Below are 16,136 nucleotides of genomic sequence, written 5' to 3' on the forward strand. Positions count from 1 at the left end.
CTCGTTAGACTTACGTAGCTTACTAATCTCGCTTTATATAAGAGCTATCTAATACGCTATCTCTCTACTCCCTCTCTATTACCCTATTAAACAACCTTCCTCTTTCTACTACGCCTTTCTGAACCCGTAACGACGCTCTAAGACGTAATGACACCTATTATAAACCCTGTCTCGTCGAAGTTATAGGTGTCCTAGTTAAGGATACTATACTTCTCCTTTATATTACGTATAAATAAGAACTACCTCTCGATAACGTCTAGATCTTCTATTATAGCTCGCTAACGATCGTATCTACGTATTATACGAACCTTTAGCTCACGATACCGCCTAATAAACCTGTCTATCTAATTAAGACTAGCGGGCTTAAGACCCTTCTCTTATAGTAATGAATCGGCTATTACTCGTATACTAGCCTTTAATAGCGGGAAACCTCTAAGTTCTAGCTCGAGTATATACTCAAGTATTACCCTCTCTTCTAGCTCTATAAGCTTCTTCGAATTAGGCTCGTAGTTACCCCGAGGAGGTCGTCTATTCAATCGATACCCTAGTATAGTTCGAGACGCGTCGTATACCTTTATAGCGAGTCGATTCGTAGTTGTCGCGTCGCGTTTCGTGGCCTAGACAGCTAAGGTCAGTTTGGCCTCGTTTAAAGACAATATACGCTATAATAGTAGTTATATAGCTATATCTATAGAAGTAGTACAGTTCTTAGCAAAAGTAGCCCGCTCGGTAGTATAGCCCGCTCGGTAGTAAAGTACGTTATTAGTTCTATACTTCTAGAAATCTGTATTCCCGTATTAAGCTATACTACGAAGTTATATCTTATTTTCTGATTTTTTTTAGAAAACTCGCGATTTAGCGGACCGGGAAAGCCGAGTACACTAGGTGTTTATACTAGCGTTCTAACGATAGAAGGATAGAGGTGCTCGGCTTGACGGAAGCGACGCCGACGCCGCTCGCTTCGTTCACTTATATAAAGCGCGGGTCGTAGGCTAGGTAGAGACAAGAGGATCAATATACGCTTCTATTAGCCGACTATATACTTTTATATACTCGTTCGTGTATAGAGGCCTTTGATTGCACGACATTAGATACATTTTAGTACAGAGGGTCGTTCGAGGGTAATAAGTCGGAAAGAGCGATAATAGCGTTATATGTTTTATATCTTTATAAGCGAGCTTTTCCTTTATTCTTACATCTTAATAACTGTCTTATAAAGCGCTTCCCTTCTAGGGTCGTGAGTCTCTTTACTATTCGAATATAGACCAGCTTGCTAGTATTCTAGAATAGTCTGCTCGAAGGTAGCTCTAGGTATAAAACTAGGGAACCTCGATTAAAAATATAGGGTAGAGGCTACAAGGTGTGAAAACCTATCTCATTTAAGAGTAGTGCCTTATCGGCGCTTATCTAGGGCAAGTTGATGCCCTAAGTCGTCGTAATGTCCCCTACTAAAACTTATATCGTACTCTTAACGCGCTTTCTACCGTCTTATATCGAAGATAGCCCGGTTATAGGCTAGACAACCTGCTATATACTACTACACGTGTCCGTACTTCTTGTCTTACTTATCGGCCATAGCGATGCGTAAAAAGGATGTGAAGTACGTAAATAAGGTAGTCTAAGAACTTTAACGTTCACGATGTCGCTAATTTTGTCGCGATCCGCCGGCTGCCTAAGGCAAAATCATATACTACTACTATAACTACCGGGCCTTATTAATGCTACAAACCCTACACCCTATAACCCCTATTTAAACCCTCTAACCATCATCTCCACTCGTTAATTACCCCTGTAATAGATAGACTATCTATAAACCTACTCGCGCTCCGCTTAGTCTTACTATAACCTAACCGTAGCGATACTCGAACTTCGAAATGAAGCTCATTATAACGATCTTCTCTTTGGCCGCTTTTACTAGCCTAGTAACGGCCTACTACAAAATATGTGTAGGCGATACGGCTAGATACGTCGGCGATAACAACACCTGCTCTAACGCGTATAAGCAAATTAAGGGCGGATTCCTATTCTATAAAATTTGCTGTAACGATCCCGCTTTTCCGAGTGTTAGCTGTAATTATAAGGGACACTAGTAAGTCGCTAGAATGTTCTAGAGCAACTCTATAGTCTTGCTAATATCTTGTGAAGTTATAATTAGTAACCTGGTCTTAAGACTCTTTAGATCGTAGCGGCTCGTTAAGGGGAGAATAGCGCCGGCTATAGCGAGAGTATCGTGTTTAGTGGTGTCCCTAACCTAAGAAAGGAGCTTGTATACGGAAGCAGAACACTCCCGAGGCGACGATTCGAAACGACGAGGTGGAAGTAGTACGTTCTGAAATGGTCTACTCGAAGACTCGTTAAGGTGTAGCTACGTAATATATTCTCGGTCAAAAAAGGTGCTATTAGCGGTTGTGAACTTCTAAGGGTAATCGTAGCGGAGTGGAGCTGTCGCGTGCACGATAGGCAGTAGCCTATTACACCTTAGGTAGTAACCGCTAAGAATTAGGTGATTAATTAATTACCTAAACAGCCTTTCTAACGGCAGCCTCTTTAATTCTTAGATAGACATATATAATACACTACCTACTTTCAAAACACTCTATATAACGTAAAGCACTAGTAAGCTAGGAACACTAGTAAGCTAGGAATCTTGTCTTAGTACGACTAACTCGTATTCTTTATTAATCGTTTTCACTACTATTAAATAGAGAACTAGTGAACTTAGTACTCTTATCCGATTTAGAATTGTTCTCTTTATCTTCCTAGTACGTTCGTACGTTATAGCTAGTCCGACCGTAGTTACTATACCGCCTATTAAATAGGTATAGTATATATACGTATAGAAGTTAAGATAGGTAATAGGGAACGAGGAAGGACTAATATAGTATTCGACGGTATATAGTAGAATAGCTTTTAGTTATAAAGGTATCTTATTCCCTAGGATTAGAGACGTAGTCTCTTATACCTATATAGATAGATAGATAGATGATTCATTTACCCGTTGTGGTGCCCTCCGGCCCATGCGGGTTTATGTCTATATATGTTGCTACATAAGGTAGGAAACCTGTTCCTAGGTAAAAACCTCCTCTCCTTCTCTAATAGCTTCCTTGCCATGAGTTCGCAGTTTTCCTTCCATTAGAGTGCACTAGTGTCATGGTGGTTAGCCTCTGACTACCTTGTCTGCAACCCTGGAGTTGTCCCCCTCTTCCTGCTCTCCTCCTCCTTCTTTCTCTCCTCAATCCATCTCTCTGTTTCCCTAGTAAGAGAGAACTGCTCCAAAAATCCTTGGTGGATGATCCACCTTGTAATTCTCTAGAGGTCTCCCTTATTGCTGATCATGGCTTGGAAGTTTCTGTTCCTTGCCCTTGCCCTCCATTCACCTCTCCCTGTACTCCATTCTTTGCAAACCAGAAGTCTATGTTCGACATTCTGGGACAGGTAGCCGCATTGGCAACTCTTGTCTTCGATACCTGGGACTTTTCTCTGATGCAGGTATTCCCTGACTCCGATGTGTTCAGAGCGGATTTGTATTGCTATGCTTGCTTCTGACCTGGTCAGGTCTGAGTACAGTAGGTAGTTGTGGCTACCAAACTGTTGGAGTGCCTTTGGGGTTCCTGGCCTCTGTGGGGTTCTTGTCCATTCAGTCTTCCAGAGGAGTCCTACCATCCTTTCAGCTAGAGACTGTTGCTTCTTCCCTTGGCTGGCTGCTGATTCTCTCCCCTGAGCCCCTCTGTCCTGTTCCTGCTGGGCTAGGTGCAGCTGTTCTGTTAGCTCTTTGAACTTCTGCAGGTCCTGCTGCTTCTGTGGGGCTGGATTGGGTCTTGCTTGTCTGTGCCTTCTTGTGCACTGGCTCCTGATTTTGTTGACTGCCTTCTGGATTACTAGCTAGGCTGGGTATGCAGACGTCTTTCCTGCATACTGGTATCTCAACCCTTGAAGGTAGAGCTTGGCTGGTGGGGAGCCAGACTCCATTTCGACCACCCTTGTTAGAGTTGACTTGTACGCTCCAAGCACCTTTTTCAGACAGGAGGCTTGGGCTCTGCTGATAGGATCTGCAATTCTCTTTAGGATCTTGTCTTGGGCTGACCAGATCTGGGCTCTATATAGCATGGCTGGCTTCACAATGGCCTTGTACATAACCTTTGCTTTCGCAAATGTGGCTCCCTTTATAGAGGCTGTAAGCCTGTCAATTGATTGCCTATTGTTGTCTGCTCTTGCCTGTGCTTTCTTGACCTGTGGTCCCCAGCTAAGCTTTGGATCCAGCCATATTCCTAGCACCCTTAATTCACTTGAGGGTTCTGTTGTGTGTCCCTGAATAGTGATTAGGGCTTGCATATTGTGTCTGTTTCTGGCTCTACTGAAGTGGATGAGTTGATACTTCTCTGGGGCAAATCTGGCTCTATGTTTCCTGGCCTATTCCTCGCATTCCTTGTGTTTCTTCTACAAGATTCTACAGTTCTCTTCTGTGCTGTCTGACCAGGCTAGGATGTTTGTGTCATCCACAAACCCTAAGGCTGATGTGTTTCTAGAGTTTAGCTTTGCTGGCAGGTCTGCCATAAAAAGGGAGAAACAGGATTAGAGACATTGTTGATCCCTGTGGGATTCCTGTCTCTGTAGGCATGCTGTCAGATTTGTATCTGCCCAGTCTTAGTCTTGTGGTTCTGCCTCTAAGGAAGGACTGGATGAACTGGACTGTCCAGTTAGGGATAGCCTTCTGTTTTAGGATGTGGATCAGCCTCTGGTGTGAGACATTGTCAAAGGCTCCTGATATGTCTAGTGAGAGGAGTGTGGCTGCTTTGTTGTTCCCAAAGTGCCATAGGGTCTTGATCTGCTCTGTGATAAGTTCCACAGCTGTTAGTGTTGATCTTTGTTTCCTGCCTCCCATCTGTTCTTCAGGGAGAATTCCATGTTCTTCAGCTAGGTTTGTCAGCCTTTCTGCTATGATCTTTTCCAGGAGTTTGCCTAGTGTGTTGAGCAAGGCAATAGGTCTGTATGCCTTTAGCTTTGTGTAGTCCTCTTTCTGTGGTTTTCTCAAGACCACAGTCAGTGACTCCTTGAAGTGTTTAGGGCAGTGTCCTTGGGCTATGCACTGTGAAAAGATGTTTGACAGTGCAGGGGAGATCTGGTCCTTGTATGTCTTGATGAACAAGTTTGGAATCCTATCTGGTCCTGGGGCCTTGTTTCCTGAGAGTCTCTTAATGATGCTCTTGATCTCTCCCTCTCCCACTATGCAGGATTGCTCTAGTGGTGTTGGATATACACTGCCCTCCAGATCCTGCAGGTCAGCTTCTACCTGTGTGCCAAAGAAATGTTTCCCCAATGCCTGTGCCTTTCCTAGGAGAGTGTGTTGGATTACTCCTTCCTGGTCTTCAATGTTTGGAAACTGGGGCAGTATGTTTCTGTCCTGTGTAGGTTGTCTTGCCCAATTTGCTAGTTTCTACATCTTCTCAGGATTCTGGGTAATGGATCCAACTGTTGATCTCCACTCCAGCATCTTGTCCCTCTTGATCTGGGCCTTCTTGTCTCTGGTTGCCTGGTTGTATCTGCCCCATGCTTCCTGGGAGTGACTCTGGGTAAGGGCTCTCCTGGCCTGCCTGGCTGCCTTGACCTTCTCTAAGCATTCCTTTGTCCAGAATGGCTTCGAGTACAGTGACTGTTTCTTTTCTCTGGTGTGGGCTGCTGCAGTTTCCTACATTGTTCTAACCAGTTCTGCCACTGCTTGGTCTATGTCTAAGGCTGTTTCCAGTCTCCTGGTCTCTAGTCCAGCTAGCTTCTGTTCCAGGTCTTGTCTGATCTGTTCCTAGTTGGCTGCCTTCCAGGCCAGCTGAGGCTCTAGGTCTCCTTCCTGCTGTGTCTGTGTTTCAAACTCCACCTGAATTGGGAGGTGATCTGATGAGGACTCTAAGTCCTAGTTAACCCAGCATCTGGTGACCTTCTGCTGCAGGTCATGTGATGCAAAGCACAGGTCAATGGTGCTTGAGCTTGCTCTCTGTGACCAGGTAGTTAGGCCCTTTGGGGTAACTAGGTGCATGTTGTTGCTTTGGGTAGTGGAGAGGAGTCTGTTAGCTAGGAAGTAATGGGCAGGTGCAAAGTCTGATCCCTATGTAGGATGGTGCAAGTTGAAGTCTCCTAGCACGATGTGTTGGGAGTCACTCTACAAGATGTCTGGCAGCTGTTGTAGTGTGCCCAGCTGGGTGCTGCTTCTGAAGCTAGGCGTGGGTTGTATACACTGTGGATGTGGATGCTGCCTTGGTTGGTGTTGAGTCTGACTAAGGTGATGTCTCCCCCTTCCTGTTGGATTTGTTCCTAGCTGTCTGTTGCCATCTCTTTGCTGATGTACATGCATGTTCTAGGGGTGCCTTGTTTGGCTAGGAGTGTGTGATACCTTGGGTCGTTAGCAGTAGATAGTCTGTTAGATTTGCTGTTGATCCAAGGTTCCTAGACTGTAATGACTAGGTGTTTCTTTGGGTCCAGGGCTTAGAGAAAGCTTCTCTGGACCTTGTGCTGGCTTTTGTTGACATTGTACTGGATAGTGGTAAGATTGGGTGTCTCAATCATGACTCATCCATGCTGGTCTCCTACTGGTCTTCTCGTGCTTCCTGCTGCTGGCTGCTATTTGGGATTGTGGTAAGGTTAAGCCTGCTTTGTGACGGGTCTCTTCCTGCAACCACAATTGATTTTGGTCTACCTATAGCAGGGTGGCCTTGGGCCTGTGTGGTCTCTTCTGTTCTGCCTCTTTTTAGAGGGTTATAGACAGTCCTTAGGGGTTCTTGGGTGATTGTCCCTGTCTGGAATCTGATAGGGGTGTTGATCCTGGCTTCTCTTGCCCTCCTCTTTGCCTCAATCCTAGCTGTGCAGTCTTGGGACCAGGAAGGGTGTTTCTTTCCATAGCATGCACATCTGGCTTCACTCTTTGGGGCTGTGCAATTCTGTACTTTGTGGCTACTAGCACAGTGGGAACAAGTGTCCTTTTGGCTTGGGCATCTAGTAGAGATATAACTAAACTGTTGGCACTTGAAGCATTGCAGTAGTCTATAGGTGCTTCTATAGATTTCTGTGTCCATTCTTTTACATTTCCAGAAGATGCCCTTGTCAAGCACGGTGTTTGCCTGTTCTATAGTGCCTATCTAGCGCACTAGAGAAGACTCTCTCTTTATGTCCTTTGTCTTTCTGTTGACCTATGCTGCTTTTGTGATCTGTAGCCCTAGGCATATAGCCTGGTTCTGGTCCTGCAGCCTCTTAAGGTCTCCTTCAATGTCAAACTTTGTGGTCATCCCATAGGCAATCACTATATTTTGTTAGTGTGAGACCTTAGCCGTCTTGCCTAGTTTGACTGTCCACTCCTTCTGTGTCTCTAGCCTCTTCCTGTCTTGCTCCTGTGCTATGAACAGCTTAAGGACCCCTCCCTTCTCTTTCCTAGCTCCAATGATGCCTTATATCCCAATCTTCTATATGATCTCCTTGCCTAACAGGCCCTCAATCTCTTTCTGCTCTTGCTGGTCGGAAATGTAGATCTTGATAGCTGTTTTCTAGGGGGGAGGGTTTTGGGATGCAACTGCTGCCCAGGTTGGTTGGCTTGGTTTCTAGCCTTCCTATATCCTCTTCTTTGCTGCTGCTGCTACTGTCCTGTTAATGATCTGTCCTGTTTGGCTCCTTAGTGCCTTTAGCCCTCCAAGGAGCTCCAAAATCATCCCCTTAGATGCTCTTTCTAGGTGCTCGCCATCTCCTGCCATTGCCATTGTTTCTGCCTTCCTGTAGACCTCCTTCTACTCGTTACTCTCCTGCTCCTGGTCGTTTCCTGCGATCGCTATCATCGTGTCCCCTTAGGACCTAGATCAGCTACCGATATTAGTTAGTTATCGGTTTTATATATGTGTTATATTCTTATAGCTATATAGGGGGAATCTAGATCTCTAGCCCCTACTCCTTTCCCGACGCCTTAGCGGTTTCACCTACGTTTTACTATATGACGACGATCTCTATAGTAGTCTCGTACTAACGCTATACTAGTGTCTTAACTAATACGATATACCTACCGACCTATATTTGTAATACCGCCGTCTACTTAGCTAGCCCTCTTTCGTACCCTCTGACCTACGACTCTTCTTCAACTATTCTATAGCCTTTAACGGCTCGACGACTACCTATAACAAGCTAACTCTATACTCTAAGACCCCGCCGTACTAGAGACGCTTTCGTTTACGAGATTAGCGCTTTATAAGAGTCTTAACTTATCGTTTAAGCTTAGAGTTACGAGCTCTAAGAAGCGCATTCTCTTATAGCATTACTTCACCGCCTTTTATAAGGTAAGAGAAGCTATTATAAGCTGTTTTGAAGTTGCTTAGTATAGCGTCGTAGATAAGCTTAGATTATAACGTAAACTCCTTCGAATTACTTAGAGTTTAAGACTACTATAATGTCGTCTAAGACGGGGGTAGTCCTAGCGGGGTTGGTAGGCATATATTAAGGCAATTAAGTACTACTTACGCGTTAATAGGAACTAACTCTATAGCCTTAAAGGCCTTCTTATAGTTTGACGCGGTAAATATGTCGAAAAACGCGTCTTTATACGCCGGAAGGAAGGTTTCTTTATTAATATAGAAGACGCGCTAACGCGCTAAGTCCCGTATACGTTATAAGTACTTTAGCTTTAACGGCATAAAACAAACTACGTTAAGAGGCTATAGGATATACGACAAATACGCCGGTATATAGAGCGTAAGAATTTTATAGTCTAGATAGTAGTCCTTAAAACCCTAGTTTAAATAGCTCTTATAGCCGTCTAAAATAAGTAACCTATAGCTACCTATAGAACGCGCCTCTATATACGCGTCAAAGTGCTTTCACTACTCGAGGCTAAGTACGTTATTTATCTATCTATTCTTAGAGACCGTAAGCTTCTAATTCCGCGGTATATCTACCTCTTTATACTATACTAAAATGTAGACGCGCCCTTTATAGATAATAAAGGGCGGGGTCGAGTAGCTAGCGGTATAGATACTCTAAATAACTAAAACCTACTCTCTATAACTAGGCTAAGTAGCCGTAGAGCGAGAGCGTCGTTCTGAGCTAGTAACGACTTTTATAAAGCTAATCACGCCTATTTAAAAGCCCGTCTTATCAAAGTTATAGATATCCTCGTTATATACGCTATAATTAATAATCGTCTCTTATATAAGCTTGAACTAGGCGCTTATAACTTCTAGATCTTCCTAGAGTATTCTCTAACGGTCCTTCGCTCGGTTAAAGGCCGTTTTAAGCTTAGTAGAGCGCGAAACGAATCTCTCTACCTAGTTCTTACCTACCGGATCCGCGTCGCGTTTACTAAGTAGCTTATCCGCTATATCTACTGCCTCGCTAAGGGTAGGCGTAAATCCTCGCGAATCGAGGTCGAGAATATATCGAATAATTGTCTATTCTTCGGTTAATATCGGTTTGTACTAGATAGGGCGGGTATCGACGCGAGGAGTAATTCCGTAGTACCGGCTAGTTAGCGTTAAACAAGGTACGTAATATACTATAGCTACGCGTAGGAGACTTAGAAATTAGCCCTAACGATAGGTAGAGAGGGTTAGAGCAATTCTACCTTCTTTATTAGACGATTATATGTTATATTATTAAGATATAGTATAATAATAAAGAAGTTAGTTATACTAAGACAAAATTCCTAGCTTACTAGTATTCCTAGCTTACTAGTACTTTACATTATAGCTTTGAAAGAGATTAATACTACTAAGCTAGCGCTTTACTATATAGAGTATCTCGGATATCTAACTTGCTACGTATAGGCCTACTAAGCTACTAATATTAGCGGTACCTTCCGTAACTTAACTAAAACCTTATAGAGTAGGATGAAATCTCGGTCTACGAAGGGATAGTATATATAAAACTAGGGATCTCGATTAGAAAGTATAGAACATTAGTTTATAAGGTGTGAAAAACTATATCATTTGAAAGTAGTAACGTACTTTACTACCGAGCGGGCTATACTACCGAGCGGGCTACTTTTACTAAGAACTATACTACTTCTACTTTACTTACGACGGTATCTTAATACGACGACATCCTATAGAATCGTTACTAGGAGGACAATTCCTCTCTAGATTCTTCGCTATCTAGCGAGTCTACTTAATAGGTACGTACGTTATACCCCGACTCGCTATATCGCTTATAGTATCGTAGCCTTAGTACTAGCCGAACACTATCTAGCGACTCTCTACTTACTTCCTACCTCCTAGTATCCTCTAGAGGTATTAATTACGACGCCTTATTAAAGGTTAGAGACCCTCTAGACTATATATACTTACGCTTTCGTGCTTTCCGCTATATAAGGGCCTTATTAGACTTACGTAGCTTACTAATCTCGCTTCGTATAAGAGCTATCTAATACGCTATCTCTCTACTCCCTTTTATAAGCTAATACACCCCTTCTTATAACGAGTTTAGTAATGAACCTGCCCGGATACGCATTTTGTTCGTTACTAGTGTCGATTAAGAGTCGAATTCTTTTGTAGTTTATAGTGTCTTCGACTCCTAAGGGGTAGAGTCCGGAGCTAGAGGGGTTAGCGTACGTAGCTTATTATTAAGCTTGTCTATCACTACCTATAGGGAGGCGCGTAGGAACTCTACTTTATCGATATAAGTAATACGCTAGCGTACTAAGCCCGAGAGCTAAGTACTATATACCTTCTTTAAAGGCAAATAGTAACCTATATCTAATAGCTAGAGTAAGTACGAGGCGTACGATAGTATATATAGGGCCAAGATCTTATATTCCTTATATAGATTCTAGAATGCCTTCGAGTGATAGCTCTCGTAGCTATCGATAATAAGTAGTCTCTATACCCTAGTCGTACGAGCTATAGTATACTTCTAGAAATGCTCTAGCTACCGTACACCGAACTTATTATTAGTCTAGCCGTTCTCTATTAGCCCGATTGTCTAGTCTAGACCTAAGTTACTGTCTTAGTACTAGGTGCTAATATACTGTTTGCCTATAAGGATGACGTAGGGTAGGAGCGCTATTCCGTCTATATAGATAGTCTTAATTACTGTTACCTATTCTCTATTGCCCTATTAAACGACCTTCATCTTTCTACTACGCCTTTCTGAACCCGTAACGACGCTCTAAGACGTAATAACACCTATTATAAACCCTGTCTCGTCGAAGTTATAGGTGTCCTAGTTAAGGATACTATACTTCTCCTTTTTATTACGTATAAATAAGAACTACTTCTCGATAACGTCTAGATCTTCTATTATAGCTCGCTAACGATCGTATCTACGTGTTATACGAACCTTTAGCTTACGATACCGCCTAATAAACCTGTCTGTCTAACTAAGACTAGGGGGCTTAAGACCCTTCTCTTATAGTAATAAATCGGCTATTACTCGTATACTAGCCTTTAATAGCGGGAAACCTCTAAGTTCTAGCTCGAGTATATACTCAAGTATCACCCTCTCTTCTAGCTCTATAAGCTTCTTCGATTTAGGCTCGTAGTTACCCCGAGGAGGTCGTCTATTCAATCGATACCCTAGTATAGTTCGAGACGCGTCGTATACCTTTATAGTAAGTCGATTCGTAATTATCGCATCGCATTTCGTGGCCTAGACAGCTAAGGTCGGTTTGGCCTCGTTTAAAGACAATATACGCTATAATAGTAGTTATATAGCTTATAAGGGCGCGCGTACCGTAGGGTCCGAATAAGAGAGTTATTATTCTACGAGGCTATAAAAGAGGAGCGCGAGGCGCGGCGAAGTTATAAAGTAAAGCCAAGCCGCGCTAACCCGATACGGAAGGTCCGCGGCTCACCCGGGCTGACGTAGCTGTAGTAAGGGGTTGCGGGCTGCCCGTGACATAGCTATATCTATAGAAGTAGTATAGTTCTTAGTAAAAGTAGCCCGCTCGGTAGTATAGCCCGCTCGGTAGTAAAGTACGTTACCTTATTAGCTCTTATATAGGGTAAGTTATTACCCTAAATTAGCTATCGTGATCTCCCCGGCTAATACCTATTATATTCTTATACCCTATAACGCTTATTTCAATCTTATAATCTCATCTTACGCTATGAGGTTATGCCATCTTTTCATAGTATAAGCTACAGCTCGGTCAAGCAGCGCGTATTCGCATTAGGCCCGTAGGGAGCAAACAAAATGGCGCGTTAAGATTTGCTTGGATGGCTCTGCGGGCCGGGCGAAGCCCGGCTCTTTGATGAAAATGGAGGTAGGATCCTTCTACAATGCGAACTTGTAGCAAGTCCAACTCATTGGCACGTCTAGACCCTCTAGTGGGAGCTCTCCAAGCCTGTCCTAGGATTCCAGTCGCATCGGTGATTCGAGTGAGCCGCAATGTGAAGAGAGATCGTGTCCATAGGGCATTGCGAACCCAAATCGTGCCGAAGGTCACGACATTTTGCCAAGTGAGGCCAACCCTCGATACTTCCCCGAGCACCACTTAGCCGACCGAGCACCATCATTTGCCGCCCACTTTAATGAGCTTTAGTTCATATTCACGCTCCATACTGACCAAACCGCCCAAAACAACTGGTGGGATTATGTTCATTTGTGAAGGTGTTGTTCTATCTCTCTATTCATATCCACACCACCTTGTTCTTCGTTCTGCTGCGTCTATAGTCACAATTTGTATCTACTGCGTTCTTCTGATCCCTGCTGTGGTAGTTCTCAAGCAGCCGCTCACACCGGTCCAAGTCCTCCTTGGATAGGAGCTGATCTGGTCCGGAAGGTGGAGGTTCTGGAAGGTGATATGGCTGTCTTGAGCCTGCAGTGTCCAGAGCATTGCGCACCTGATGCCTTGTGGGTGCGAAGAGCGGTTTGAAGGTCTTAACAAGGTCTCTTTGCGAGCACTTGATGCCCTTAAGTCTGCAGTATGATAGGTTCCTACTATCTGATTCTTTTGAGGTGTTGAAAGGTGTTTGGTCATCTTGCAGTAGCTTCTGCAATCCAAGAAACAGGTGAGAGGTTTGCGACGGTAGCATGCGACAACAACACCACATATAGCCAATCCAAGCATGACAATTTGTTCAGTGATGTATCCAGATACGTATATAAATTTGCTGGTTGCAATGGGCCTGATATTGGATAAAGAAAACACGATTGAAGATGTGGTGTTGTTTTTGGTGGAGGTGGGCGCTTTGGTCCGTATGACGCGTGATATTGCACCTCGAAGGCCCCCTAGCGTCTATTATTTCTGCGTACTCGAGCCGGCAACGAATAGCAGGGCGGCCCTTACGAGGAAGGGGTAGGGGCGCCGCCGATACAGCGTCTTCGTGCGTTGGAGTCACAAGTGGCCTTAGCTTCCGCGTCGTGGACTTTGACCGATTTGCTACGATCATGGAGTTTACTGGGATCATCGGTTCGCGCCTTTAGTAAATGTGACTCCAACGCACGAAGACGCTGTATATGAAACTGGGGATCTCGATTGGAAAGTACAGGGCATTGGTGTGCAAGGTGTGAAATACCATGTCATTTGAAAGTAGTGCCTTATTGGCTCTTATGTAGGGCAAGTTGTTGCCCTGAATTAGTCATCGCAATTTCCTTGGCCAATACCCATTATATCCTTGCACCCTGTAACGCTCATTTCAACCTCATAATCTCATCAGCTACAAGGTTATGCCATCTTTCCACAATGTATCATGTATGCCCGGGTCTTACTCCCCTAGTTCCTTGCCCTTACTATAACATTGTAAATGTAACTCTAATTGACGAAGACGCTGTACAGTAGTCTAGGCAAGTTTCCAAAATAGAATCTCTTTGCAAAAGGGGTCGCGCTCGTACTATCCGCCTATAAGATGCGCGGCTTGCCTACAGACTAGCTAGCTAAACATAACGACTTCCCACCACATCAATCCTTCACCAACATTCCTATATAATGAATCTCTATCCCATCCTCTTGGCTTGTATGTCTACGGTCGTTAAAGGATGGCGATGGTGCGATTACGGAGTTTCCGGTAACGGTGATTGCGAGCTGAACGGTCACCATACATACTGTGTACGTAGCGGCCGAGGACTAATGTTTCACGTCGCTCATAAATAGGTAGTGCGGGCCGCCAGGCCCCAACTTCCCTGTCTGGCGGGACACGAACGTCGAAACGGTAGGACCGAACGCGATACCGGAGTGTCATAACAACGGGTTAAGGTTCTGTGCGCCGTAAGGGAGGAGTTGTCGCGATCCAAGCGTGTACATAGGCAAGAGCCCAACATCAAAACTCGAGGCCACGTACGCCAAGAATCAGGCGGCTGATTGGTCACCTGTAGCCTCTTAAAGAGCAACACTGGTCTATTCTAGATAGACACATGCAATACACAACCTGCTCTTGAGACACCCTATATGAGCCCGTACAATGACTTCCCACACTTCTAACGTGATAGTAAATAGGGCCGGTAGAAGGAGTAGTAGTAATGTATACTCCGTTATATCTAAGAGAAATATAGTAACTTAGAAGTTATTTCTAGAGATAATAGTAGCCCTCTATAACTTACTACTCTTTAGTCGCGCTAACGGATAATACGATAGTACTAGCAGTAGATTTAAGCCTATTACTTAGAAACGCGCTACTAATAAGATTTAGGAAGTAGTACCTAAGTACTTAAAGGATAAGGTAAATAAGGATAAGGTATAGAGCCGTACTAACGCTAAATACGGTAACCTTAAGAAGTAGCGCTATCTATATAGTCTTTCCGGTTAGAGTCGTAACCTACGTACTAGATTACCTACTACTAGTAAGGAGAGTATAGATACTATTAAATAGGTACGAGTTGCGTAGTAGTAGAAGACGGCGGATTATACGAAAGACGAAGAAGGACCTAATAGGATAGCGTGTATCTATATCTAGTATCGCCGGTGTTAGTATAGGTGTTTTAGGAGAGACAGCTATATTTAGGACTTGACTAGTAAGCCCTAATTACTAATCCCCCTAAGCACCTAATATTGACCCTATGACCTATATATTCTTAACACTCCTACTTAGGTCAGAAGGTCTCAAACAATCCCTTATATAAGCTAGAGCTACCTTATAAAGTTTTGAAACTGCTAGCTATTAAGGGGCTTAGTCAGCCTATTAGCAACTATGTCCTTTATATAGTAGTAATCTACTACAACCTTTCTTTACTACTAGAGTTTCCTAATATAGTGGTATACCACATTAATATACTTTGACCTATTATAGACATAGGCATCTTTAATAAAGGTCAAAGCTACTTAGATGTCACCTATAAGCTTCACGGGTCTTAGCTCATTAATAGTACTACTTGCCTTGATTCTAGGTTAGAATAAACACTCTCTAACTAGGTCAGGACACCTTATCTCTCTAAGGACTATAGTAAGAAACTGTGACTACTTAGCTACTATATTTATAGCTATAAACTCAGCCTCTATTATTAATGTAGTAACAGACTTCTACTTCCTACTTATCTAGGACATAGGTGATCTATAAAGGAACTATATATGTCTAAGGACTGAGACTCTATCTGCCTTGTCTATAGTATAATCAGAATCTAAGTATCCCTAGAGAATACCTCCTCCTCTTCTATATATTAAGCCTAGGTCTAGGTATGATCTTAGATATCTAGAGAGTTACTTTAAAGCTCTAAGATGTTGCTTTAAAGGGTTAGCAATATATAAGCCGATTCTTCTAAGGGGGAAAGCAAGGTCTGGCCTTGTTGTTGTTATTAGCTATATCTAGGTACTATTGCAACTCTAGTACTCCTGTTTGTTACACCTCTTATCTATAGTAGCTAAAGGTCTTAGATCCTTATAGCTGTCTATAGGTAAGAGTGTAGGTGTGGCCTTCTCTAGAGAGATACCTATCTTAGTAAGGTTAGTTTGGATGTAGTGTCCTTGATTAAGCTTTATAGTACCTTAGGACCTGTTTCTTATAATCCTTATTCTAAGGATCTTCTTAGGTTCCCTAAGATCTTTGATCTTAAACACTCTTCTAAATTTAGCCTTGAACCACTAAACATCTAACAGCTTTGGAGCTGTAATAGGGATGTTATCTATATAGGTAAGGACTATAATGTCTCTTCCTCTATAGATAAGTAGGTATAGATTCACCTAGGACTAGGTGGATCTAATCTGTTCTAGCTTAGCAATACAGAGCTTGTTCTAATCTCTAGCTACT

At 43.3% G+C, this 16,136-nt stretch overlaps 2 protein-coding genes across 2 annotated transcripts; both read left to right on the plus strand.

Moving 5' to 3' along the window:
• Positions 1–1,874: 1,874 nt before the first annotated feature.
• CLAFUR5_06785 (uncharacterized protein) lies at positions 1,875–2,155 on the plus strand (the record flags this gene model as incomplete). Its single annotated transcript, XM_047905933.1, has 2 exons — positions 1,875–2,089; positions 2,146–2,155. The coding sequence occupies 2 exons, from the start codon at positions 1,875–1,877 to the stop codon at positions 2,153–2,155; spliced, it is 225 nt and encodes a 74-aa protein (XP_047762976.1).
• An 11,730-nt stretch (positions 2,156–13,885) lies between these two features.
• CLAFUR5_06786 (Ecp9-2) lies at positions 13,886–14,168 on the plus strand (the record flags this gene model as incomplete). Its single annotated transcript, XM_047905934.1, has 2 exons — positions 13,886–14,005; positions 14,055–14,168. The coding sequence occupies 2 exons, from the start codon at positions 13,886–13,888 to the stop codon at positions 14,166–14,168; spliced, it is 234 nt and encodes a 77-aa protein (XP_047762975.1).
• Between the last annotated feature and the right edge of the window lie 1,968 nt (positions 14,169–16,136).

This window comes from Fulvia fulva, chromosome 6 (genome assembly GCF_020509005.1).
Source record: "Fulvia fulva chromosome 6, complete sequence".
NCBI lineage: Eukaryota > Fungi > Ascomycota > Dothideomycetes > Mycosphaerellales > Mycosphaerellaceae > Fulvia > Fulvia fulva.